The sequence below is a fragment of the Sinocyclocheilus grahami genome, unplaced genomic scaffold (genome assembly GCF_001515645.1).
Source record: "Sinocyclocheilus grahami isolate Dianchi unplaced genomic scaffold, SAMN03320097.WGS_v1.1 scaffold40.1, whole genome shotgun sequence".
Classification (NCBI taxonomy): Eukaryota; Metazoa; Chordata; class Actinopteri; order Cypriniformes; family Cyprinidae; genus Sinocyclocheilus; species Sinocyclocheilus grahami.
Genome location: NW_015505219.1, coordinates 2,189,628 through 2,214,186, shown reverse-complemented (window position 1 = coordinate 2,214,186; position 24,559 = coordinate 2,189,628). Strand labels below are relative to the sequence as shown.

The following is a 24,559-nucleotide window of genomic DNA, read 5'->3' as shown; positions in this document are numbered from 1 at the left end:
ACATTTTTAATGAATCCTGAGAGATTTTGAAAGTCCAAGTAACCAATGTCCAATAAAGCCATAAAGTCTTTGTAAAATGAATCCAAATGAATTAAGTGGTTTAGACTTGTGATGAGATATGATTACTTAATATGATGAACAGATTTAATTTAGACTTCTGTTCACATATAAACACATACATAAAGCATGTCACAAATAGTAAACACGAAAGATTGTGTGTTGTGCATCATGCACTAACAAACAAACCTCATTGGTTTTTGTGGATCACACATACATTTGTGTGTGAGTTTTCATGTTTACCATATGTGACATGCTCCATGTATGTGTGTCGATCATTGTTTAGATGTAAATAAAAGCCTAAATTACATCTGTTCATCATACAAAGCAATTTAAACTGCTACAATGACTTCAACTTTTTGGTTGCCTGGACTTTCAATGGAGGCACAGATACCTCTCAGATTTCATAGAAAATATCTTAATTTGTGTTTCGAAGGTGAACCGAAGTATAATGGGTTTGGAATGACACAAGTGGGAGTAAATGATGACAGAATTTTCATTATTGGGTAAACTATACTTTTAAGTTTTATATGGCTGTACATCTTGTTTTTTGGCTAATGTGTTGTACTAGATCTCATCGACTCAGCATCTCATTTGATCTCACTGTATACCATAGGACTCAAAGGTGCTGTCACAGACGGGTGTGTTGACTCTTGAGTCAGTGACTCTGGCTAACGCTGGTGTGTATTTATGTGTCGGAGCAGTACCTTCAGTGCCAGGTCTCCAAAAACAAGCCAATGTCACCCTTACCATCACAGGTACTAAGTGCATACATAGACAAACACAGTTTTATAGTGGTTTATCAGTGCAAAGTGTCAATACAAGCTGTCATCAGTATCAAGGCAGCATGCATTCAGGAGGTAGAACTAAACTATGGGCTGTCAACAAACTGTCGACGTCTGTTGTTATACCAGCTGGTTTCCGTAGTGTGGATATTATGTTTAGATACAGGTGGTAGTCTCAGTAAAGCGTGTTTGTTCTTAAAATATTATTTTTATGCTCAAAGTAACCAATCAAGCAGAATTTTAAGTAAAAATGCAATTCAAAATCTCCATATAAAAATAATGTGATATGAAACAACATTAAAAACTTTTAATGTCAAACCTCTTAGGTTGAGCTCTTAGATTGTCAAACGCTGCTGTTACACTACTGTTCAAATGTTTGGGGTTGGTACGATTTTTTAAAAAGTCTCTTATGCTCACCAAGGCTGCATTTATCTTATTCAAAACACAGTAAAACACAATATTATAAAATATTATTGAAAATTAAAATAACTTTTCTATTTTAATGTAATTTTTATCCAGTGACAGCAAAGTTGAATTTTAAGCAGCGATTACTCCAGTTTTCAGTGTCACGTGATCCTTCAGAAATCATTCTAATAAGCTGATTTGGTGCGTGATGCATTTATTTAATGCATCTTTACTGAATAAAAGTATTAATTTCTTAAATGAATAATGCTGACCCCAAACATTTGAACAGTAGTGTGTATGTTTCTTTAGAGGTCATAAGTCATCTATAATCCTGAAGTCTCTGTTGCCATGGAAATGAGAACAGATGATAATTATGATATGATGTGCACTCAAGTGATTTGAGAGTAATTTTTTTCAGTTTCGTATTTATCGCTCTTTTTTTAATTCCCGAGAAAGTCAGGAAGCATTTTAGCACTAATGCACCGTAATGAAGAGTAAAGAATGCACATTAGGTTTGCATTCTTTGCAAACCTAATGTGTTTTAGCATAACATGTTTTATCATTCTTGTGCTGTCATGAAGGATGATGGGAAATGTTAGTCTGCTCATAAACCAGCTAAATGAGGCAATAAACCTGGCAATAAACAAAATGCTTACAAACTAAATGGTACTGTCAACATTCACATTTACAGCTTATTATGATCCATAACAATTTGCTTCCACCATGCATATTTAATTTATACACCCCTAACTCAGGGTGTAAAAAAAATACAAAAAAACAAAAAAAGTCCCAGACTTTAATTAAGCCACTCATGTACGTTCAGCTATTCTGAATGAGTAAAGAGTTGTAGTGAGTCTAAGCTATAGTAGCTTAGCTAGCTACTATGGGATGTTGTAGCATTGAAGCATGAAAGCCAGTAGAGATGTTTTATAATAAGAAACTACATCAAAAGGAAACAAAATGGTCCTTTTTCCAAATATCATGTTTCATTTGGTTGAAGGCAACTTGCTGAAATGCCAAAGGAAGATATATGTCCAAGGCCACTAACAATGTGAGAAGTTACTGTTGAACTAATTCCTATAATAAAACTCTAACATAAGCTGTTAAACACTTTGTCTGTCATACTGTCACCCTGCAGTATGAGACATATACTGTAACACTAGGCAAGGTCTCATGTATCTTTTCTATGCCATCGGAAAAGCTTTCATTCTGCAGCTGATTTCCTGGTTTTGTTCTATATGCCTTCAAGGCATTTATAGCATTCGTGGGTGTAGTTCACACCTTTTCCTGGTTTCCAAAAAAGGATGGTGAAGCATTTATAATATGGTTCATAAATTGTACTGAGCACATGGAATATGGTGTCATAAGAATATGATGTTTTAAAGCCATTGACTGAATCCTCAGAACAAGGCAGATGTCAGACCTGTTAAGATCGGTTCATTGGTTTAATGTAACGTTCCCATCATGGGCTTACAAAGATATCAAGGAATTTACAACTCAAAGAAATGTTTAAAGCAAATAAACCCAAAGATGGGGCACTAATAATAAACATATGCTTTCATTTTGAAGGTAAACCTGAGATTGATGCTTCAGTGAATGGTTTTGTTGATAAGGAAGGAGGGATGGTCACTCTCAACTGCTCTGCTCTTGGTTATCCTGCTCCACAGTTCACCTGGACACCTTCTGGCAAAGAGGTGTGTGTATGTGCTTCAAATAAATTAGGTTTGAACTTGATCTTTACATCAGAAAATTCTATTTATCATATTTTTGTAATGATATTCATCTGTGTGTTTGTCTGTGTGTAGTCAGTGACAGTAGTGGGGAATAAGGTGATCAGCACGGTCACTCTTGAGGCTTCGGCTGCGGTTCTGAAGGATGGTGTGATTTGTGAAGCATACAACAAGCATGGAAGAGGCAGCAAGAACTTCAAAGTGTCCATCAAATCAGGTTAGTGCATCCTATTCTTACAGACTAAGGCTATGTTGGGACTGGAATACTACACTCTAAAAATTACTTGGTTAAAATTATCCCACTGGCAACCCAGCGCTGGGTAAATATCGGGCAGAAAACGTTGGGTTAACTTGCAGTTTTGTAGTTTGGTACATATAAACCAGCAGCAAGGTGTGCACAAAAAGCACCCCAGCATATATAATGTATACAGCTTTCTTTCTTTTTTTCAGAACTGTATGTAAATAGGTATGCAGAATGCAGGGATATACATTTCAGACAGTGCTTCTGTACACTCTAAAAAATGCTGGGTTATATTTAACCCAGCATTTTTTAGAGTGTACATTGTCACATGACCTCATTACGTTGCATGGTTTATTCAGCCAGTAGCAACCAAATATCTTTGTATAAAAATGTCTGAATTTTGGCAATAGTAAGTTGAGAAGATTTAAAAAATCATGGATATTGCTTCCAGTTAATTTAATTCACTGAAAACTAATGGTCAAGTGCACAGTGGATTGTGGGGTACCATATCTCATGCAGTGTGCAATAGCTGTATGCTGCATTATAATAAGTGAATTCTATTTTAATATACTTTAAAATGTAATTTATTCCTACGATGGTAAAGCTGAATTTTCATCATCCATTTCTCCAGTCTTCAGTGTCACATGATCCTTCAGAAATGCTCAAGAATTTTTTTATTATCAGTGTTGAAAATGGTTGGAAAAAGAGGTTAATATTAAGATTTTTGTGGAAACCTTTTTTCAGTATTTCTTATGAATATAAATTTAAAGAGAACAGCATTTATTTGAAATAGAAAGTTTTTGTAGTCAATTTAATGCTTATTGCTGAATAAAAGAATACATTTCTTAAAAATAAATACATAAAAATCTACCTGCCCCCAAACTTTTGAACATAGTGTATTTACTCAGATTTACTCAACATATCTCCACAGACACAGATTTACACTCAAAATGTTATCCGCTCACTAATCATTGTTCTTTTATTTCCTCTGTGCAGATCCAGACAAAGCATCAGATTTCAATGCTGCTAACCGAGGTAGACACTTGTCCCAGCTCTCTCTGCTCCTCCTCTCCCTCTCAGGACTCTTTCTTGTATATACTCTGTGATCTAGCTTTCCAACCCTTTACACTGTATATTATGTACTGTTACCAAACACTGTGTATATTGTATATTGTATTATGTATGTGATCTTTGTATGATGTCCGTCCTCTATTTTGTTGATGCTACACCTTTAACTTTACCCTCATTTGGGACAATAAAGGATTCTGTTCTATTTTACTTTCCTCTCTTTCCTTGCTCTATGTGTCTGACTCTTAATACCGCTGTTCTTTCCTTTCATCCTTGAGCGTGCTGTCAAGTGCTTGTGCGGTCACTTTAGCGTGTGTGTGTTTGTCTTCATCTTGGTGATGGGCCTCGTTGTGTGTGTATGTGGGTTAATGGTAAAGTGTTTTTTCCTGTGCGCTGTTCAATCGGACTCAACTTTCTCTTTCCCATAATGCTGCTCAAAGGAAACCCTGTGTTCAAAACAGGTCTGTATAACCCCTGCTGCTTTTCTGTCTTTGCGTGAGAATAAGTGTGTGTGTGTGTGTGTGTGTGTGTCTACGTCTACAGATTTGAAATTGCGTCTATGTTTGTATATAATTTCTCAAACTGTGACCTTATTTATCCCTGATTTCTTGGGTCTCACATTTAATGTCGACAAAAGAACAATTGCTTATTGTTTTTGTTTACTTCCTCCCCACCCTCCTCAACACGCTCGTTCTCCCTCTGTGTTCCATTTTCTCTTCTTGTCCCACACAAACTCATCATTTCTTCACACTCGCCATTAACCTTCCACTTCTCACCAACTCTCTTCTCATTCGATCTTCTCAGCGGAGAAACAGCAGGGAGGTTCGAGCGCGGTCGTGATTGCCGTGGTGGTGTGCGTTCTGTTAGTTTTGTGAAACCCTAAGACTTTATACTTTAAAGTCATTACTCACACAAAAACAAATTCTGTCATCATTTACTCGTCCTCGTTATCGTTTTAAACCTAGATGACTTTCTTTCTTCTGTGGAACACAAAAGAAGACATTTCAAACTGTTTTTGTACATAATGAAAGTCAATGGATCCAAAATCAAACTGGATCCCACGGATTTTCAATGTAAAACACAGTACATTTTGACATCATTTTCATTTTTATGTGAACTATCGCTTTAAATTCTGAGAAAAACAAGAAAACATGGTAAAAGTTGAGGGCCAAGGCCAGATGTTTTCCACTGTTGTGACAGAGTGATAGTTTTTGTTATTTATCTATACTGTTATTCATTGTCGCTTTAATTTAGTTTGTTTTTTTTAAACCAAAAATATGAGTAAACATGCTGTGTAAAAATTATTTCTTTAAGCTTGTATATGACATTACAGGTTTCTGTGTTTTGCATTTATGTATTTTGTATCTTTCTTAGTAAAAGCACACTGTTGTTCAGGTGGCACAGCTGGAACATTCTAGAATCACTATGTTGCTGGAAAACCCTGTAATTTTCCCCAGGCCCTACTGTTAAACAAAGCTGTGAGCCTTGTTATTTGCTTCAAATAACAGATTCACAATCTGCTGTTCTTTGAGTCGAGTCCTCTGTGTGTCAGAGCAACACCTAGGGACAGTTTTTCAAACATTTACTCAATTTCTGAATATGGCCACAGACATTTATACAGTATAGATACAGCGTTTCTCTGTACCAACAAAACAGTGATTCTAGACTCTCTAATTAGCAGGTTAGGTACAATTGGATGAGGGTAAAGAGAGGACAGATGAGAAATGAGATGGATAGAGGGTGGGAGAGGGCTTGGCTTGGATATTACATTATCATTTTTTATTTATATTTGTGTGTAGTTGAGAGCAGAGGCGTCATGCCCATTCAAAGTGAGGGGTCACGTGCCCCCTCAGATTTTTGAGCCAAGTGGATTTTGAATGCAGCTTCCAAAAGACAAAAAAATTGCCGAATAATATTTTGTATATTTGATACAATCACACCAGCGTGATTAAATCGTTCAGCGTGTCATATCATCAGCTGTTAAATTCAAATCTGCATTTCGCTGGCTGGCGCTGAGCCAGAGACAGACGTGTTTTTAAAGCACTGCGCATTATAACTAATCACACACGATGCTGTTGAGCTTATGAATGCAATGGCCAATCAGAGGTGTTCCGATGAGTCATCGCTAAAATGCCGGTGTTTTGTTCACTCGCTTGTTGACAGAATACCTCTTTCTGGCGAATTCTCTCGTTAGAAACAACAAAGTGCAGATGTGTGTATAAATAAGTAAGATATTAATTTCACAGTGTAAATGGCTTTAGTGATTTTAATGGGAGTTTTTGAGAGTGCTTTTTGAGAACAGTGAAAATGTTCTTTGATCATGTAAATGTTCTTTGCTCTCTTTCTGTACAATGAAAGTGTTATGATAAGTAGCCTAACTTACAATGTTTTTATTCACATTAACTTTCAATGTTAAATTCACATGAAATATAAAGTCAGTCATATTAAAACTGTTATGGCATGACACCCATATCTCTTACTTAAAGGGTTAGTTCACCCAAAAATGAAACTTAGCCCATGAATTCTTCACCCTCAAGGCATCCTAGGTGTATATGACTTTCTTCTTTCAGACGAATCCAGTCGGAGTTATATTAAAAACTGTCTTTGATCTTCCAAGCTGTTTAATGACAATCAGCGGGTGTTGCAGTTCATCAGTCCAAAAGAAGAAAAATAACCATATTTAAAACATAATAATCAATTTAATCTAGCTTGCGCTCACTGTTGTACACGGAAGCAGCTGTGGGCGGATGACGTAGGACGTCTGTGTTGCGTATGCGTCGCTCAGAAGTGATGAACGAGGAAGTGCAGGGGAGAGATCAAAACAACGGTCACGAATTAGAAGTACAAAATGAGGATTTGTAGAGAAGAATGTCGGAGGATTTCAATATAAGCCAAGAGGAGACTGGTTTTCTTTTTGTTTAAAGTAAGGAAACTTTGCTTCCTTTGCACCTGTAAACAAATGTTGGTTTTCACAAGACTCACTGGCGCATGCGCAACGCCGACATCTTACGTCATCCTCCCGGAGCTGCTTCCGTGAACAACTGTTGGCGCAAGCTAGATTAAAGTGATTATTACGTTTTGAATATGGATATTTTTCTTATAAAAACGCATCGATTCGCAACAGGAGGCCTTTGTTCACCCCCCGGAGCCGTGTGAGGCACTTTTTATTTTGGATGCATGCACTTTATTTCGCTTTTTTTGTTTTGATGAACTGCAACACCCGCTGACTGCCATTAAACAGCTTGGAAGATCAAAGTCAATTTTTAATATACTGTAACTTCGATTGGATTTATCTGAAAGAAGGAAGTCATATACGCCTAGGATGGCTTGAGGGTGAGTACATAATGGGCTAATTTTCATTTTTGGGTGAACTATCCCTTTAAATAAACAGACAGGTTTTATGCATAGTTAATAGACTACATTATTAGACTACTTTTGACCATCGCCCACTATAGATCAAATAACATGGGTGAGAATCAAGATTTTTCATGATATAGTTAATGCATTTGGGAATGTTTCGAATAAAAAGGAAAAAATAACATAAGTGCTATTGTGGCTGCTGTGTGTCACATGACACCAACACATACCCCCACCCCACCCCCATTCGTGTCCCCTCAAAAATAATGAGTGCATGATGCCCCTGGTTGAGAGTATGTTCATTGTCCAGCAGTCACATAGAGCATGAGCTAAAATATCTCTGAACATCTCAAACACTGGAAAATGTATGATGGCCAGTTTATGAAGGCCTCTGTTTTAGACTCCTCATAGAATATTTTTTACATTTATCTTGATGCTATTTTTTACATTTACTGATTTCAATTTGCAAATTGTACTCATGTTCTGTCAATGTCATGTGTGATTTATAGTTCTGGTCAATATTTGCATACAAGATATGTGAACACCCATTTTGTAGAATATTGTGGGGAAAAAAGTTTCTTAAGAATACGCATCTTAACTACTGAATGATTTTGGAATTTTGCTGGTTTTGCAAGAAAGAAGAGTGCTGTTTTGAATAAGATGTCATACTTTATGGATGTCTGCAAGTGTTTATGCTCTCCAGGTATACTGTATATTTGTGGTACGCATTTGTGAACTTTGTAGCTTGTCTTCTTCTGATTGGAACTGTGTAGAGTTTATACCACCAAAACAATAACAACAACAAATCCAAAACTGTCTCTTGTTTTCTTTCTAGAATTGCTGTAAGCCTCAGGTAACTTCATAATATAAATGGCTAAACTAATTGAGTATGTTAAACATTGTTACTCACCCTCTCAACATTCATTTCGAATTTCCCTTTGGGGTTTCAGTGTTTGTTCTTTACTTCTAATTTAACAGGCATTAATCTGTTGGAACCGTCAGGTAAGTGGCTAAATCATGTAAGATCTTGTTAACTGTTAAATGATGATGCGAAACCCCCGTAGGGGATTTCTACATGTAAAGACAGTATTATCTTTGAGGACAGATCGCTTCTGATTGAGTGACATTTAAGTACGATCATTACATTAAGTAATCTGATAGGCGTGGGGTTTGGTCATTTCATCTTTGTGAGAATGAACCGTCGTATTTAGTGATATTCTGATATAGGAACCTTGCTGATGACCAGTGTTGGGGGTAACGCATTACAAGTAATGCGAGTTACGTAATCAGATTACTTGTTTCAAGTAACTAGTAAAGTAACACATTACTATTTAACTTACAACCTACCTACCTACACAGCATATTTGGACAGATGACACAGCCAATATGTCATAAACATTCACCCACAGCCTCATTCATCCTTGCCCCAACCTGCTTGGTGTCAGTCGAGTTGGTGAAATTGCTCCTGTATTGAAGTTTGCATGTAAGGGGATCATTTTAAAAATGCATACTAGACAGCCAGATACACCCTCAGGTGTGATTAACATTATTTGCTTGCACTGTCCACATGAGATTGAGGAATGAGACAGATGTTAAGAAGCATGTGTGGATCCCTCTTAAATCATCGATTCTGACAGTTCAATCACTAACAGGCCAACTCACCTGTCAGACCAACAGCACAGGAACAAATGCATGTTAATGCAGTTTGATATTGAGATGAATATAAGGACGGAAAATGGAAATTGAAATCATAATTGTTTCAGATAAGAGAAGACATTTAATAGGAAGGGAAAAGATGTGTTACAATAGGCTGCAGCTGGACAAGCTTCTGTAGATGTTTTTAAATCTGTAGATATTCTTATGAGGAGAATTAGGAAGGATGCGAGTGTGTGAGTGAGGTGAGGGGGGGGGGGGGTGTGAGTGAGTCAGCTATCAGATGCTCTCAAGCATGTTGTTATGCATTTGTATTTGGCGAATGGAGACACTGATGTCTGGATCTATTCCATTGATTTAATGATGATCCTCCCTCATCAAAGCAAGTGACTCTCCATCTTTTCCCAATACTGATCCACTCTGTACTTCTTGTTAGTATGTGAGTAAGTGATTAAGATAGATACTGCCACTTTGCTTTAGTGGTCCAAAAACCCTGCCTGAAATCAGTGTTATTTTAGTATTAATTATATGCTTTTATAGCATTTTTAAATATTGTTAATTAGCTTTTATTTTTTATTTATAGTTTTAATTAAAATTTTAGTTTATGTTTAAGTAATTTTATATGTGCTTTTGTGATTTTTATTAGTTTAATATATGATTTAGCTCAGTTTTTGAGAACTTCAACTTCAACTTATTTGTTTTAGTTAGCTGCCAAAGCAATAATTGTCATAATTTTTCATAAGATTTGTATTTTATTTGATTTCAGCTTTAATTACTGTAAACATTTTAATAGTTTTAGTTGTAGTCAACAATATCAACACTGCCTGAAACTGAATTATAACACTTAAAAGGTACACTCAGTTATTTGTACCTCATTTAAAAAGTACTCATGTAGTACTTATGATAAAAAAAGTAAATAAATAAATGAATAATTAAGCGGTCTTGTTTTGCATGCAGCTGTTTACTTGAAGGGGGCAGCCATGCTAAAATCACATGACCAACTGAATACTGACTTTATCTCATTAATAGCCCTGCTATTGGAAACTCGCAAAAGTGAATGTTGTTACTGTAACTGCAATGTTGTCGTAACTGAAGTATAAGTCCAAAAGTGCACCTTTAAAGCTGAGGTGTCTCATTTCTGTGACACCAGTGCCTCTGCGGACAGACAAGAAGCAGCAAGGCATTTTAAGCGATAAGAAATATGTGCAGGAGTTACTGTGAAACTGAGGGCAGCTGTACGATCTGCCTGGACGTGCCATCAGTCAGAGCTGTCCTGCTGCTGTATCAGCACAGGTGTCATAAAACATGGTGCTTGGTATGGCAGAGAGTGAGAGAAAAGTCTATTACTGATTAAACATTTGCATTTTTGGACAAGGTCATAAAAAAATACAGTCCTTCTAGACAAAGAACATCAAGATGCAGATAGCATGATTAAAAGTGCTTCCCACACACTATGTTCTCACAAGCTTTCATACTCTTTCCACTGACTCATATTCGCATACTTACAATCCTTTTCTGTGTTCAGAGGTAGTTTTGTTGCTTGACTTCATGAGGATTTCTCCTAGAAACTGCTAATTGCACATTTGTGCATGTGCGTTGTCGATAGGCCTATGAATATGCAATTTCCTGATCAATTCTCTACTGGAAATAATCATACGCAATTTCGGGATCTATTTTCTATTGGAAATAGTGATCATGAATCAAGTAAAATGAATATTGATTTTGGTGATCTCATCATTAAAGGATTGCAGGTGGAAGAAAGCCGAAAAGTCAAAAAGCAAGCGAAAGTGGAGTGGCGGCGGCGGACAAAGAAGAGACCTGGATCAGCAGAACATGAATTTTAAGATGAGAACTATAATAAATTTGATGCGAAAACAGGAAACTTTGAGTAAGAAAATCACTGAAATCATTAGAATCATTGAAACTTAAAGCTCCAGCTCTGAAACTATAGAAGTCTCAGATGCAAGTTTGATCACACATTCTGTTCCGCAAATCTATAAGTGTTGAAGGCTTGTGGCTTAAATTGCTATATGCTTTGTTTTCTGAGAAGGTGGAAAGAAAGGGGCTGCATCTTACAATGGAATTGAATCACTATCTAACCGTACTAATTTTATTGTATTTGTATATGAGTGTGACTTGTGTGGTTGAGGCAATGCATACTTGGACCATGCTTTTAGAGGTGTTATAGATATTTTTGTAGGCTTAAATAGAGATGAGCATCTTAATGTTATACTTAGAGCCCCTGCAATTCTTCCATTTGAACTTTTGATACTCTGTGCTAAGTGTGATAAAGGTTATGTACCCTGTCTGTGTATGTATGCAAGGAGACTACCAAATAAGGAAGAATGCAGGGATAATTTTGAGGAAGTTAATGTAAATTTTATGCAAGGCTATAAAATGCCAAGAAGAGCTTCAGACGCTGCCGCACTCCGATGGTGAAGACTTACTCGCTGTTACTTTCATTCTATTACTTATGAGTTATTGTATACTAATAAAGCGAAACCATTACAAATGGTGATATGTTAAAACTTTATTTAAAAAGGACTCTGAGTAATTTATTTTGGGTAACCTATTATTCTGAAACTGAATGACTTCCTTCGAGCCTCAGGAAGCCCGAACTCAGCTGAGCAGACTCGGACACCGGGGAGGATTCCAGATCTTTTGACCACATTTCTTGATCTCAGACATAAGGGCAACTGAATTGCAGCTTTTGATGAGAATTAGAGATGTGCATTAGATGTTTCATGGATTTCCCTTGGTCAATAAACTCAACAGCGTGCATAGTATATGTTTCATGTACACTCAATTTGCTCTTTAATGATGCAGTGAACGTGACCTCCTCAGTTTGTCATTATCCTCAGCCCTCCGTTACAGCCCCTGCTGTGTTCGGGTTCAGAGCAGAATGATATCAAACCAGCCTTAAAGATTAGCAAATTTACCTAGCTTTGCTACTTAAAGTGAGACATTTGTTTTAATTAGCCACTTTTGTGATGATTTTACTCGGTTTTAATTAGATTCTGTGACTGATGAGAAGAGATTTCAGTGGTACCAGAACCAGCAGGCAAAATGTGGGTGTGTTATGGTTGTCAGCCTTTGGGAGGGAATTTCTCATGCATTAAAGGAGAGATAGCAGAAAAGCCTTGATATTACTCACATAGCTGAGCCCTCTCTGTTTATCACCACTACTCTTGCTTTAGTTCAACACCGAGCTCTCGTGATGCCCTGTCTGGCTCTCAAGGGTGTATGTGTGTGTGTTCCTTCCATATTTCTTCCTGAAAGACAAGCACATTAAAGGGAGATTTGTTGTAGGATATCTCTACTTCCATTAAAGATTATGTGTAGGATACTTTTGTGCAAATATGGGGTTATTTTATGCAATGGGAGTGTGAATGAATGAATCAGTGAGTGATTTTCTATATCCCCTTATTTAGTTTGCAGACCCTGGTAGTGCCTGGTTACAGATCTGGTTAGCTTCTATTTCCTCCTTGTTCATTCAGAGTAATGGTAAACCTCTGAATATTGCTTCTGAATATTTTTCCTAGAACAAGGAACAGGACATAAATAGCAATTAGTCAACATTCATTTTTTCCAGTGGGTTTACAATATGCATTGCAAAGACAATCCCTCTGGAGCAACCCGTGGTTAAGTGGTTTACTTTAGAGCCTGATAATGATGTCTCTCCAGTCTCAGGTAAACCAAGCATTGGTATTAACATCCATCTTGCTGTTTACACATGGTATTAACATGTGTCTCAAATGTGTTTCCAGGGACCACGTACATAACTCTCAACATCAGCTGCGGTTATGTATGTAAGGGCCAAAGGTCAAGGTATGGATGGTTAGACCCTGCTGGTAAATGCTGTAACTACACTATCTGTTTCTAAAAAGCATCTTTCTCCTTTAACAACAGAGGCTGATAAATTGACTTAAAAAAAAAACTAACATTTTGCTCAGATATGTTTAAAATTGAAACAATAAAGTAGTGCAAATAAAATCTGGATTTTATATTTGCATTAGGCAATGTTTAGTCAGACTGCAGCTGCCTGGCACAAGTTAGAAAAACTGGTCTAAGATCTTAAATGCCAGTTTTGCAAGTAGCAGTATTGCAGTATGTAACAATATGCGCTCCAACAAATGATGCACTTAAAGATATCTGAATATCTTTGTTCATGTCAAGTAAGGTGTGCGCCTTGTCACTCGGGCTGTGTTCCACCTCAGGGTTCTGTTATAATGCCATAAAGAGTGCTTTTAAGATCTGAATTCTTGTAAGTGCTGTTATAAACAGCTGATGACAGGTATTTTCAGTTCTTTGCACATCACTTGTAAATGACCTAAAAGTATATCTAATCATTCCTGCCTTTTTCGTGAATGCTTGTTTTGTTATGTTAAGTCTCTAGAAAATATTCTGGGTATTTTAAGTTGTTGTAAAAAAGCATGTGACAGGATTGTATGTCTTCGGGCTACAAGTTCCCTTTGGCATTCTTTCATGGTGCGTACCAGACAAACACACACAGGTGTTGTGTACAGGATGTGTGTGCACACGTCTTTTTCTATGACTTGCACTCATGCAATCATGCCTTTTAGCACTGTCTTTTCATATTGGCACACACAAGATGCAGCTTGCTCTACACAATACTGTGTAATTTTGTCTCATCAAAAGTTGCTTAAGCATAAGCAAACATTCCATTTAAAATGCAGTGCCAAATTGACTCATCAATATATATTACTGGCAATTTTTCAAATAAATTGAAGATGAAAACTGTTTTAAACAAGAAAGAAGGAGAGTATTATTTGCACTCAAAATGTGAAAAGTTGCCTACATTGTCTACTGCTTTTGGTATGTGGTAAAATGGTGTTGGATAAATTGGTGATAGATAAAATATGTGTCTGTGGCGGTAGGAGGCAGAGTGCTACTGTCACAGTGGTCGATTTGAGATGTGAGGCCGCTGTTTTCATTAAAGGTCCTCTTCAGCTTAATTTATGGTAAAACCCTTTGAGCTCTCTGGGTCCTCCAGCAAAAAGCCAATTGAATGCAAAAGCAGCACGACGGAGTAGTTTACATTTCCACTTAATCCAGAGATTGATCATGCATTTTTGTTATATTGGGAATTTTTGGAATTATGATAAAGTCTGAAAAGCTCTAAATAATAATAATAATAACAATGAGGCCCTATGAAAATATTAAATTATCAAAAGATAATGTTTTGATTACTTTTAATTGTTTTCATTTAAGAAAATAAGTGTTTGCATTCACTGTTGTTGTTTATTATTATTTATATAATATTTATTCATTTTTATTTAGCATTTACATTTTTTCATTTTAATTCTAGTGTAAGCTTTAGTAATTTTGTTATGTGTTCTTGTCATTTGTATTACTTTTTGTATTTTAAAATATTTCTATTTTGTTTTATTTTTATTTGAGTTTTAGTACCCTAATTTTGTATTTCAATATAACTCAGTTGCCAGGGAAACATTTATCTTTTTATTTTATTGTATTTTTTCCATTAACAAAATCGATTGTAATAAAACAACATTGCCGGGGATGTGTCCATAGACTCCTGCAGTTGAATATCTGTGTACAGCGATTTTATTTTTTCATGCTTCACTTCATGCTCTTAGCGGGATTCCGTCAACATCTAGCGGGGAATGGGAAAAGGAGAAGCCGGAGTGGATCTGATATGCAGTCGCAGATCGCTCCGTCTCACTCTTGTACGGTAGTTCAGCCTGTGCGTTGCTTAGAGTCACCTAAAACTCGACGTTTTTGAACTATTTCCAAGAACAACTACCCATGCAGCCAAGTTTTGTCTGAAATGTAAGTTACTCAAAATCAATTGCTTTAACACTATACAACTGATGTATAAAAGCAATATAACATTGTGTTGTAAACTGAAATTTTAGAAAAGTAGAACATTCAAAAAAATTGTAAAAACAAAACGCCATTTCAGTGTGGGTTACAAGCACGAAAGACAGACAAGCGTACATATGTACTTATCACCAAACATATTATTATGTTGGTAAACCTTGAACTTGAATGAAAGCTGTTATTATGAAACACAGGTGTAGGGCTACCTTTACATCAACACACTTGAGATCAATATGGCGGCTGTTGAAGACTCACTCAGATCACTTCATATCAGTCAGTATTAAAGGCCCTTCATTGAAACCATTAGAAGAGAGAATCAGCACTCACTTAGCGGCCTGGGGAAACAATGAAGGAGGGAGGGGTGGCATGGAGAAAATGACCACAGAGAGTTTACACAACCACATGATAAACAAAGAGCTGGGTAGACGGTCTATATGCAATGCAAAAGAGGGCTACAGAATCCAGCACTATTATACTCTAGTCACTGTTGCAACCGTTTAACTTACTGTAATAGATCTAAAGTGAAGCATATGTGTAATTAGACAGGGAGAATACAAATACTGTACTGTAGCTGATTTAGGGGAAATGAGAGAAGGGTCAAGTGAGATGAAAAAGCACTTAGATGCAGCAGAATGTTTTATAGAGAGTAGCTATGCACTCTTTTAGTCTGAGATGGCAAAGACAAATAAAAAGAAAAGACCATTTATACTGCAGAAGCATTTGCTGTTCATGAAAATCACTTTCTCTCTGTAAGAAATCTGTTGCTAATGTGCTTCAGTTTATTGTTAAAGACCAGATAGGGCTTGCAGTTGGATAGAGAAAGATGAATGTGTTGCAACCGTTTAACTTACTGTAATAGATCTAAAGTGAAGCATATGTGTAATTAGACAGGGAGAATACAAATACTGTACTGTAGCTGATTTAGGGGAAATGAGAGAAGGGTCAAGTGAGATGAAAAAGCACTTAGATGCAGCAGAATGTTTTATAGAGAGTAGCTATGCACTCTTTTAGTCTGAGATGGCAAAGACAAATAAAAAGAAAAGACCATTTATACTGCAGAAGCATTTGCTGTTCATGAAAATCACTTTCTCTCTGTAAGAAATCTGTTGCTAATGTGCTTCAGTTTATTGTTAAAGACCAGATAGCAGAGGGCTTGCAGTTGGATAGAGAAAGATGAATGAAAAAAAAAGAAGTATAAAAACATGCAATGTGTGGGTTCTGTTGAATGATGTCCATCACTAGTAGAGGAATGTGCATCCTGGTACAGTATTCAGTCTGCTTTCCATCTCTATTTTAGCTTCAAATTCAGATAAACAGAGAGGAATTTAAGTTAATGTGTTCAATAACTGGAGTGGTTAAAAAGCAAGTGCTCTGGTCTGTGTAAATGATAATAATGACAGACATTGTGTAGGTAGATTCGTTTGCTTATTTTAAGTATGAACCATATAAAATGTTGTTGTAATTTTATGTTTTGTTAAATGGTAAAAAAAAAACAAAAAAAAACAATGTATTACAAAAGGTTTTATTTATTTATATATTTATACGTTTATTGAAAAAATATTTTGGTGTTGTTTTAAGATTACATTTAACAAAATTTAAATTTGTGGATAAAGCAAAAACAAAATATTATTAAATTGAAAACAAGAAATAAAAATAAGACCGTAATTATTTGCCGTGTATTTGACTTGAAACAGATGCACCTATTGAAAGACAGATGAGGGGAAAGGAGAGAGAAGGCCAAGAGGGATCTGTTGGGATGGGTGGAGAAGAATGAGGTAGTGAGAGAAAGAAAACAAGAGATAGATGACAGTGGAGGAAAGACAGATGGTGGAGTGACTCCAGTTTTGGTAGAAGTATTAATGGACACAGCTGTCACTTCTGTGTGTGTGTGTGTGTGCAAGGGAGATGTGCCTGAATATTAGTGTCCCTCCTAAGATGAGAATTTGAAACATTTGACTTTCATTCTCTTTCTCTATCTCAGTTGTCCTCTTGTTCTGACAAATCCATTCCTGAGATAAAGAATTCAAGAATTCAGGGTTTGGCCACTGAGCACCTGCTGGTAGATGTGGTAACTACCCCATTTGGGTGCAAAAATAGGATAATCACTAGTGAAATGTTAGGGATTGTGCACATTCTTGTGGTGCCAGCAGCCAAACAGCATTGCTATGACTCCATAGTAATTAGTCACATTAGGCAATTGCCTTAAATAACTGGATGTGGAACTGAATGTCTGTCACATGGCAGATTTCAAATCACATACTTTGGTCGTCCTGCACCAGCCGATCAATTACCATGAATAACAATTTTAAAAAACAGAGACCAGTGGTGTTCAACCAGGGTTCTCAGCAAACGTCCAAGGAGAACTTTAGATTACCTTTAGGCAAGGCAAGGCAAGGCAAGTTTATTTATATAGCACATTTCATACACAATGGTAATTCAAAGTGCTTTACATAAAATAAAATAAAAAAATAATCACAACAGTAAAACAAGGAATTTAAAAACTTTGAAAATGATTAAAACATTTATTTAAGAGGTTTTAAAATGAATTTAAAACGATTAAGAATAGAAAATGATTATACATAAAATACATAGATGAAATAGACAAAATGAGTATTAATGGGATAATCCACCCGAAAAGGAAATGTATTCACCGTCATGTCGTTCCAAACCTGTATGCATTTCTTTCTTCTGTGGAACACAAAAGAAGACAATTTATAGAATGTTGGTAACAGTTTCGGTTCCCATTGATTTCCATTGTATGGGCAAAAAATACAATGGAAGTCAATGGGTACGGAAACTGTTTAGTTAGCAACATTCTTCAAAATATCTTCTTTTGTGTTCAGCAGAGGAAAGAAATGCATACAGGTTTGGAATTACATAAGTGTCAGTAAATGATAGGTAGCCTAATTTAAAAAATCCAATCTAGACCTGCAATATTCATGTAAATGAATAAAATATTTATATTTGTATGATGAATGGATATCATTTTTTATTGTTATGCCAAGCTCTAAAATATTTAATCTGGTAGAAATTGTGAAATATTTTTAAAAACCACTGTTATAGACATCTTAAAAGAATAATATGCATCCACTGCCATCTAGTGCTGATGAAGGAAACAGCAAATATGTGTTATTAAATCAAGAACACCAGCTCATGATACTAAAAGGTCATTTCATTAAAAAAGCTCATTAAACTGAAATTCCTCAATTAGTCAGTCATGACAAATTGTACTTATTAACTGATTAACCAGTCTCCTCCTCAGAGAGAGAGAGAGAGATTGTTTGTATTCAGTCGAAAGACCCAATGTAAACAATTGCTAATAACCGTTTTGATCCCGCTAAAAAGGCTTATATTTGCAGATGCCATGGAAAGGAATCCAATTACAAGTCATTCTTATTGGCAGTGTTAAAACTTGGATATTTTGTTGCACTTAAGCGTCCAGATTATTGGTATTTAGAGTTTCTATATTTTAGATCTGTTATCTGGTTTGGCTTATGTAAAGGCTCACAAGCAAAGAAAACAACATGATTTACTACAAATGTGGAGTTTTATTGCAATTTGTTAATGCTCATGGACACAGAACCACTAAAAGTTGATATAATACAAGGGTTTCTTTAATCTGTACAGATAAACTACAATGAAATAGTCGATGATTCTGTTTTAACCTTCATCCAAAAACAGATTGTTTTGAGCATTATACCTGATTTTACCCCAGAACTTCACATCATATTTATCTACTGATGTGTGTCAGGGTGCTATGTGCTTTTGCAGTATTTTGACAGAGCAAAGGTAACAGGCCATTGGGAGACAAGAGTTCAACAGTCATGTTTTCACCTCAGACTGTGCCGCCGCCTTGTGGGATACATTGTGGTTCAAGTGTGGTGACGGACTCAGGACCAGAAAGAGTTGAAGTCTTGTTGAGGTGTGATACTATGTGATTTAGGAGCTGTCTTGAGGGTACAAAATGTGGTATAGCTGGTCGTTGAAGATGCCAGTGTAGGTGCTGACAGCTCGAACTGTGTCTTCATACAGGTTCCTTGATGAGGGAGGAAAGGCAAAATGTCAAAAATGTTCATTTTCAGGAACTTAATAGGAATTGTTTACATAAAAATGACAACTTGCTAAAAATGTACTCACCCTCAGGGCATCCAAGGTGTAGATGAGTTTTTTTCTTCATTGGAACAGATTTGGAGAAATGTAGCATTACATCACTTGCTCATCAAATGGATCCTCTGTTGTGAATGGGTGCTGTCAGAATGCGAGTTTAAAAAGCTAGTAAGAAACACCCAAATAATCCACAAATATTCAAAATGACTCCAGTCCATAAATTAATATCTTGTGTAGTGAAAAAGCTGGCCAAATTTCTGGCTAAAAAAGTCCATAATCCATTATAATATTTCTTCCAGTGAAAAACTCCATCTCCTGTTGTCCTCTCACCAACATTCTTGTTTAGAACTGTTCTGGACTCGATCTGTCCATATTTCTCTCCTGATTCAGACGAAAGGACTTTTTCACTGAAGAAAGCAATATTATGGATAGAGGACTCGTATGGTTTGAAGTTTAAAAATGCATTGATCTTTATTATAAACACTTCTTACAAACACATAGCTTTTCACTACACAAGACATCAATTGATGGACTGGAGTTGTGATGATTGTGGATTATTATGATGTTTTTATTAGCCGTTTGGTCTCTCATTCTGATGGCACCCATTCACTGCAGAGGATTCATGTGTGAGCAAGCGATATAATGATACATTTCTCCAAATCTCTTCTGATGAATAAATAAACTAGTCTACATCTTGGATGGCCTGAGTGTGAGTATATTTTCAGTAAATTTTCATTATTGGGGTGAACTATTTTGTTAAAATCTCATCATTGCCCATGTATTGTAATAGGAAGTTACACATGTGCCTGTGTCTAAAAGCCCAGAAGGGAATGTTTGTAAGTACGGACTAAGGTAATGTATAAAATTAGATTTACTTGGCTTTCTCATCCAGTTTGTAGCCCTTGATGGTCTCTACATAGCCGCTGGCAGTGTCAACACTCTGGTCATAGTAGGACTTAAGTGTGTTCACCACAGTGGCAATGGTTCCCTTCTCCTCCTCAGCCTGCCTGGGCACGCGAAAGCTCTCTGCTCCTGCAGGGGCGAGCCAACGTTTGAGTGAGATGAGTTTTTAAAAAATCATTCTTTATTTTCATGTTTCATTGTCATTTTATGTTACTTCATTAGCAGCAAAGCATGCATAATAAAAATTCTAACTAAATATGTTTATGAATGTGTGTCTGTACATACCCAGAGCAAGGAGAGCAATGACAACTGTGATAACCAGTAGCTTGTTCATAATGGCAGGTATCTCTGAGGGATTTAGTAAAACACTGGTCAGATGACAGCAGTCCAAGTGTGAGAATATAAATGTGGCCACCAGAGGGCATTATTTTATTTTTAGTGCATGCAGTCACTTATTTAGTAATCAATAGGCTATAAAAAGCATATACTGTATATGCTTTTACACTAGATTATGCTTTTAAGCAATTTTAGTGGCATAAAACAATTTTAGATTTATTTATTTAATCGATTATTAGTTTTATTTGTTTTTGTAAGACAGTTACCATTTGCTCATTTAATAAAGGTAGTGATAAAATCATAATGTTTAAGAAAACCGTTTGTATATTATGTATTATATTTGCAATAACATTGAGGCTTCAAAACATACTAAATGCAGCAATATTATCTGTACAGTCCACTATACAGACTTACGTCATGTGCGTTTTAGGAATTCAGCAGGTTTGTGGATTCATAGATGCTAAACAGTCAAGAATCCTAAAATCTGTTCTAATATCTGAACATTTTTTTAATGCCCTTTAATAGAAGAGGGAAAATATGGCTGTACTCACAGTTTCTCCTCTGCGGAAAGTGTGTCAGACGGGTTAGCGGCAAAAACTCTTTGGCCTATCTTATATATGGGTACAGCTTTATTGACCTGATAACTCAAGAGCCAAAGTGCAACCGTCTCAGATAAATGTTATGTGTGTGTGTGTTTATGTGGGGCTGTGCTTTTTGCTGGAGTTTGTTGTTAGATTAGAAAGACTAAAATGAGATTACCTGTTAGAAAGATATGGCTCTTCACACAAATAGACATACTGATTGATCACATTAAACAAACTCACTGACTTTGATCAACTGTCTGACAATTAAGAGTTAGTAAAGCTCCTATCTGGGCTCCTAATGTGATAATACACTATGATAGAGTCTTTTATATTCTGTTCCTCATCCACCAGCAGACAGATAAGTGCTCACAGGCTCTTTTTGTCTTGCGTAAATGAACTTCAACACGTTTCCAAATAAAGTCCTAAGTCTGTTTCACCATATACACGTCAGCCTGTTGAGACTACTTAAGGTTATTTTTTGCAAAAGTGTGTGTTTGTATGTGTGTATCTAGATCTTTCATTGTGTCTGTACAAGATGAGATGTTTTTGAGTTTGTGAAATCAATTTCTTCACCAACATAAATACACTTTATATCATTCTTTATAGGCATCTATGGTACCATGAAGAACCTTTAACATCCATGGAAACTTTCCATTGCACAAAAGGTTTTTTATTGTGGAAAATAATTTAATTATTAAAATGTTCATCACACTTATAAAAACATGTTTTGTTTTTTGTTTTTTTAAACTGAAATATTCTTTGGAGTACCCAAAATGGTTCTTCTATGGTATTTCTATGGAAACCTCCTTTTGGAACCTTTATTTTTAAGAGTGTACACTCTTACAAATAAAGGTGCTTCAAAAGGTTCTTCAAGCGATGCCATAGAAGAACCATTTTTGGTTCCACAAAGAACCATTCAGTCAAAGGTTCTTTAAAGAACCATTTCTTTCTTGCGTTTTTGTAATCTGAAGAACCTTCTTTCGCCACAAAGAACCTTTTGTGAAACAGAAAGGTTCTTCAGATGTTAAAGGTTCTTTATGGAACCATTTAGACAAAAAGGTTCTTCTATGGCATCGTGAAGCACCTTTATTTTTAAGAGTGTAGGGTTGTATAATAACATGGACCAGCAAGAAACAAGCCAGCAGTTGGTCATTCCAGGGGACACCGTCAAGCTGATGTTTTGGAACACTGTGTTTGGTCAACCAGCTAATAACCAGCTATATTCCAAATAACAGCTACGAGCTTAAGCAGGATGTCCAGGGCAGATATCAGCTGTTTTAGTTTTAGTTTCGGTGGAACGATTAAGGTGTTGATTAATGTGATATTTAACTAAAAAGAAACAAGGGAGTGACTATGACTTTGGACAGATATCATAATGAGAAATCATAGTGAGGTTTCATTGAAACTTAGTGATGATCCAGTGATGCAGGTTTCCCTTAGAAGGATTTTAGGTGTTTGGCTGGTTTGTTGGAAAATGTAAAAAAAAAGAAAAAAAAAGTATAATGATAAATATTGTATATATGCACTGTACTGTATATTATTGTGTGTGTATGAGAGAGAATGAGAGATATCTGTTATGCAATAAACCCAGTCACTCGTATGAACCTCAGCAGGTGGTTACCACTGAGAAATCATTGAGAGCTTTGGTTTTGACTTCCACATTATCACTGTAGGTAAATCACTCTTGTTGCACATTTGAGGGCATTATTTCTTTAAAAATCATGGGCAGAGCTTCAGTCAGTTAGATCATTCTACACCTTAACATTGACACACTAGACTGCTAGGGTGCTCTTTATGGTTGCCTATGGCTTGCTTAGTTGGGGTTAAAAGATACTTAATATTCAGTAATATTATCGATTTGACTGCACTGACACTATCAGATAAGAATAAAACTTGAGCTGTATGGTGACACTATTGTCTTCTGTAGAGCTGCTTTATAGCTTAATCAAATTAATTTTATAATTGATTAATCTTACACAGTTATTGAACTGGACTAGATCGACACTGAACTCACTCAATGCTGAATAAGGACCCTATGTCTTTATAGAGCTGCTTTACAGCAGAATTTTAATTTGTCAATAAATTAGGAAGCTTGCATCATTGATGTTATTTACATTTACTTTTATTCAGACACTTGCAGTTACTTTTACGGATACTTTTATCCAAAGCAACTTACAATTGAGGAATACAACAAGCAATTCATCATAAAGAGGCAAATAAACACAGGAAGGGCTTGTAATACAAAGACATTGTTCAGGTTAGTACAAGCTAGAGAGGGAGGGATTAGGGGAAGAGAAAGCAACATTTTTATTATTATTTTAATACTAGGATGCAGTCAAGTGTTGATGAAAGAGATGAGTTTTCAGCTGTCGCTTGAAAATTGTCAGGGATTCAGCATTTCGGATGGGGGTGGGATGATCATTCCATCAGCCGGGAACGGTGAATGAAAATGTTCTGGAAAGTGAATTTGTGCCTCTCTGTGATGGTACCATGAGGCGTTGCTCACTTGTAGATCTCAGGCTTCTGGAGAGGATGTATATTTGTAAGAGTGAGTAGAAATAACAGGGTGCTGAGCCCGTTGGTTGTTCTATAAGCAAACATCAACGTCTTTAGCTTGATGCGAGCCGCAACCGGTAGCCAGTGCAGGAAGATGAAGAAAGGTGTGACGTGGGCCCTTTTGGGTTCATTGAAGACCAGTCATGCTGCTGAATTCTGAATCATTTGTAGAGGTTTGATTTCACATGATGGAAGTCCAGCCAGAAGAGCATTGCAGTATCCAGCCTAGAAATGACAAGAGCCTGGACAAGAAGTTGTGCAGCATGCTCCATTAGGAAGGGCCTGATCTTTCTAATGTTGTGCAATGCAAACCTGCATGATTGACCGGTTTTTGTAGTGTGGTCTTAGAAAGTCAGCTGGTCATCAAAGATTACACCAAGATTTCTGAGGTGATGTTCTTTTATCCATGCCGAGATGTCCGTCAGGCAGTCTGATATCCGTGCAGCTAACGTTGGATCATCTGGTTGAAATGAAAGATAGAGCTGTGTGTCATCAACATAGCAATGGTCAGAGAAACCATGTGCCTGTATAATAGGTCCCAGTGATGCAGTGTATATGGAGAAGAGGAGGGGTCAAAGAACTGTTCCCTGAGGAACCCCAGTGATCAGTTGATGTGCTTTGGATACCTCCCTTCCCCAGGCCACCCTAAAAGACATACCTGTGAGATAGGATTCAAACCAGCGAAGTGGAATCCCTGTGATGCTCAGCGATGAGAGGGTGGACAGGAGGATCTGATGATTGACAGTGTCAAAAGCAGCAGATAGATCCAGCCGAATGAGAACTGATGATTTAGTATCAGTTTTCGCAATCCGCAAGGCTTCAGTGACTGACAGTAATGCAGTCTCAGTTGAATGGTCACTTCTGAAACCTGACTGGTTAACGTCAAGTTGGTTATTCTGTGAAAGAAATAATGAT

General features: G+C 36.5%; 2 protein-coding genes across 2 annotated transcripts in view; one reads left to right on the top strand and one right to left on the bottom strand.

Annotated features, from left to right (window-relative positions):
• LOC107582137 (basal cell adhesion molecule-like) overlaps positions 1–5,161 on the top strand; it is a 49,878-nt gene extending 44,717 nt beyond the window's left edge. The window contains exons 10-15 of the mRNA XM_016267868.1: positions 674–815; positions 2,817–2,941; positions 3,053–3,194; positions 4,215–4,253; positions 4,727–4,747; positions 5,091–5,161. Coding sequence (XP_016123354.1) covers positions 674–815; positions 2,817–2,941; positions 3,053–3,194; positions 4,215–4,253; positions 4,727–4,747; positions 5,091–5,161 — 540 coding nt within the window. The remainder of the gene's footprint in view (positions 1–673; positions 816–2,816; positions 2,942–3,052; positions 3,195–4,214; positions 4,254–4,726; positions 4,748–5,090) is intronic.
• Positions 5,162–18,715: 13,554 nt separating this feature from the next.
• Positions 18,716–21,127, bottom strand: LOC107582090 (apolipoprotein C-II-like). Its single transcript, XM_016267820.1, has 4 exons — positions 21,056–21,127; positions 20,454–20,516; positions 20,141–20,297; positions 18,716–19,194 (listed from the first exon to the last, which is right to left on the bottom strand). The coding sequence occupies exons 2-4, from the start codon at positions 20,500–20,502 to the stop codon at positions 19,098–19,100; spliced, it is 303 nt and encodes a 100-aa protein (XP_016123306.1). The 5' UTR covers positions 20,503–20,516; positions 21,056–21,127; the 3' UTR covers positions 18,716–19,097.
• Positions 21,128–24,559: the final 3,432 nt, after the last annotated feature.

Coding starts and splice junctions, on each gene's coding strand:
- LOC107582090 (XM_016267820.1), bottom strand. CDS start 20,502: ATGAACAAGCTACTGGTTATCACAGTTGTCATTGCTCTCCTTGCTCTG. Junction 20,298..20,453: donor CATTGCTCTCCTTGCTCTGG/GTATGTACAGAC, acceptor TCGCCCCTGCAG/GAGCAGAGAGCTTTCGCGTG. Junction 19,195..20,140: donor AAACTGGATGAGAAAGCCAA/GTAAATCTAATT, acceptor TCCCTCATCAAG/GAACCTGTATGAAGACACAG.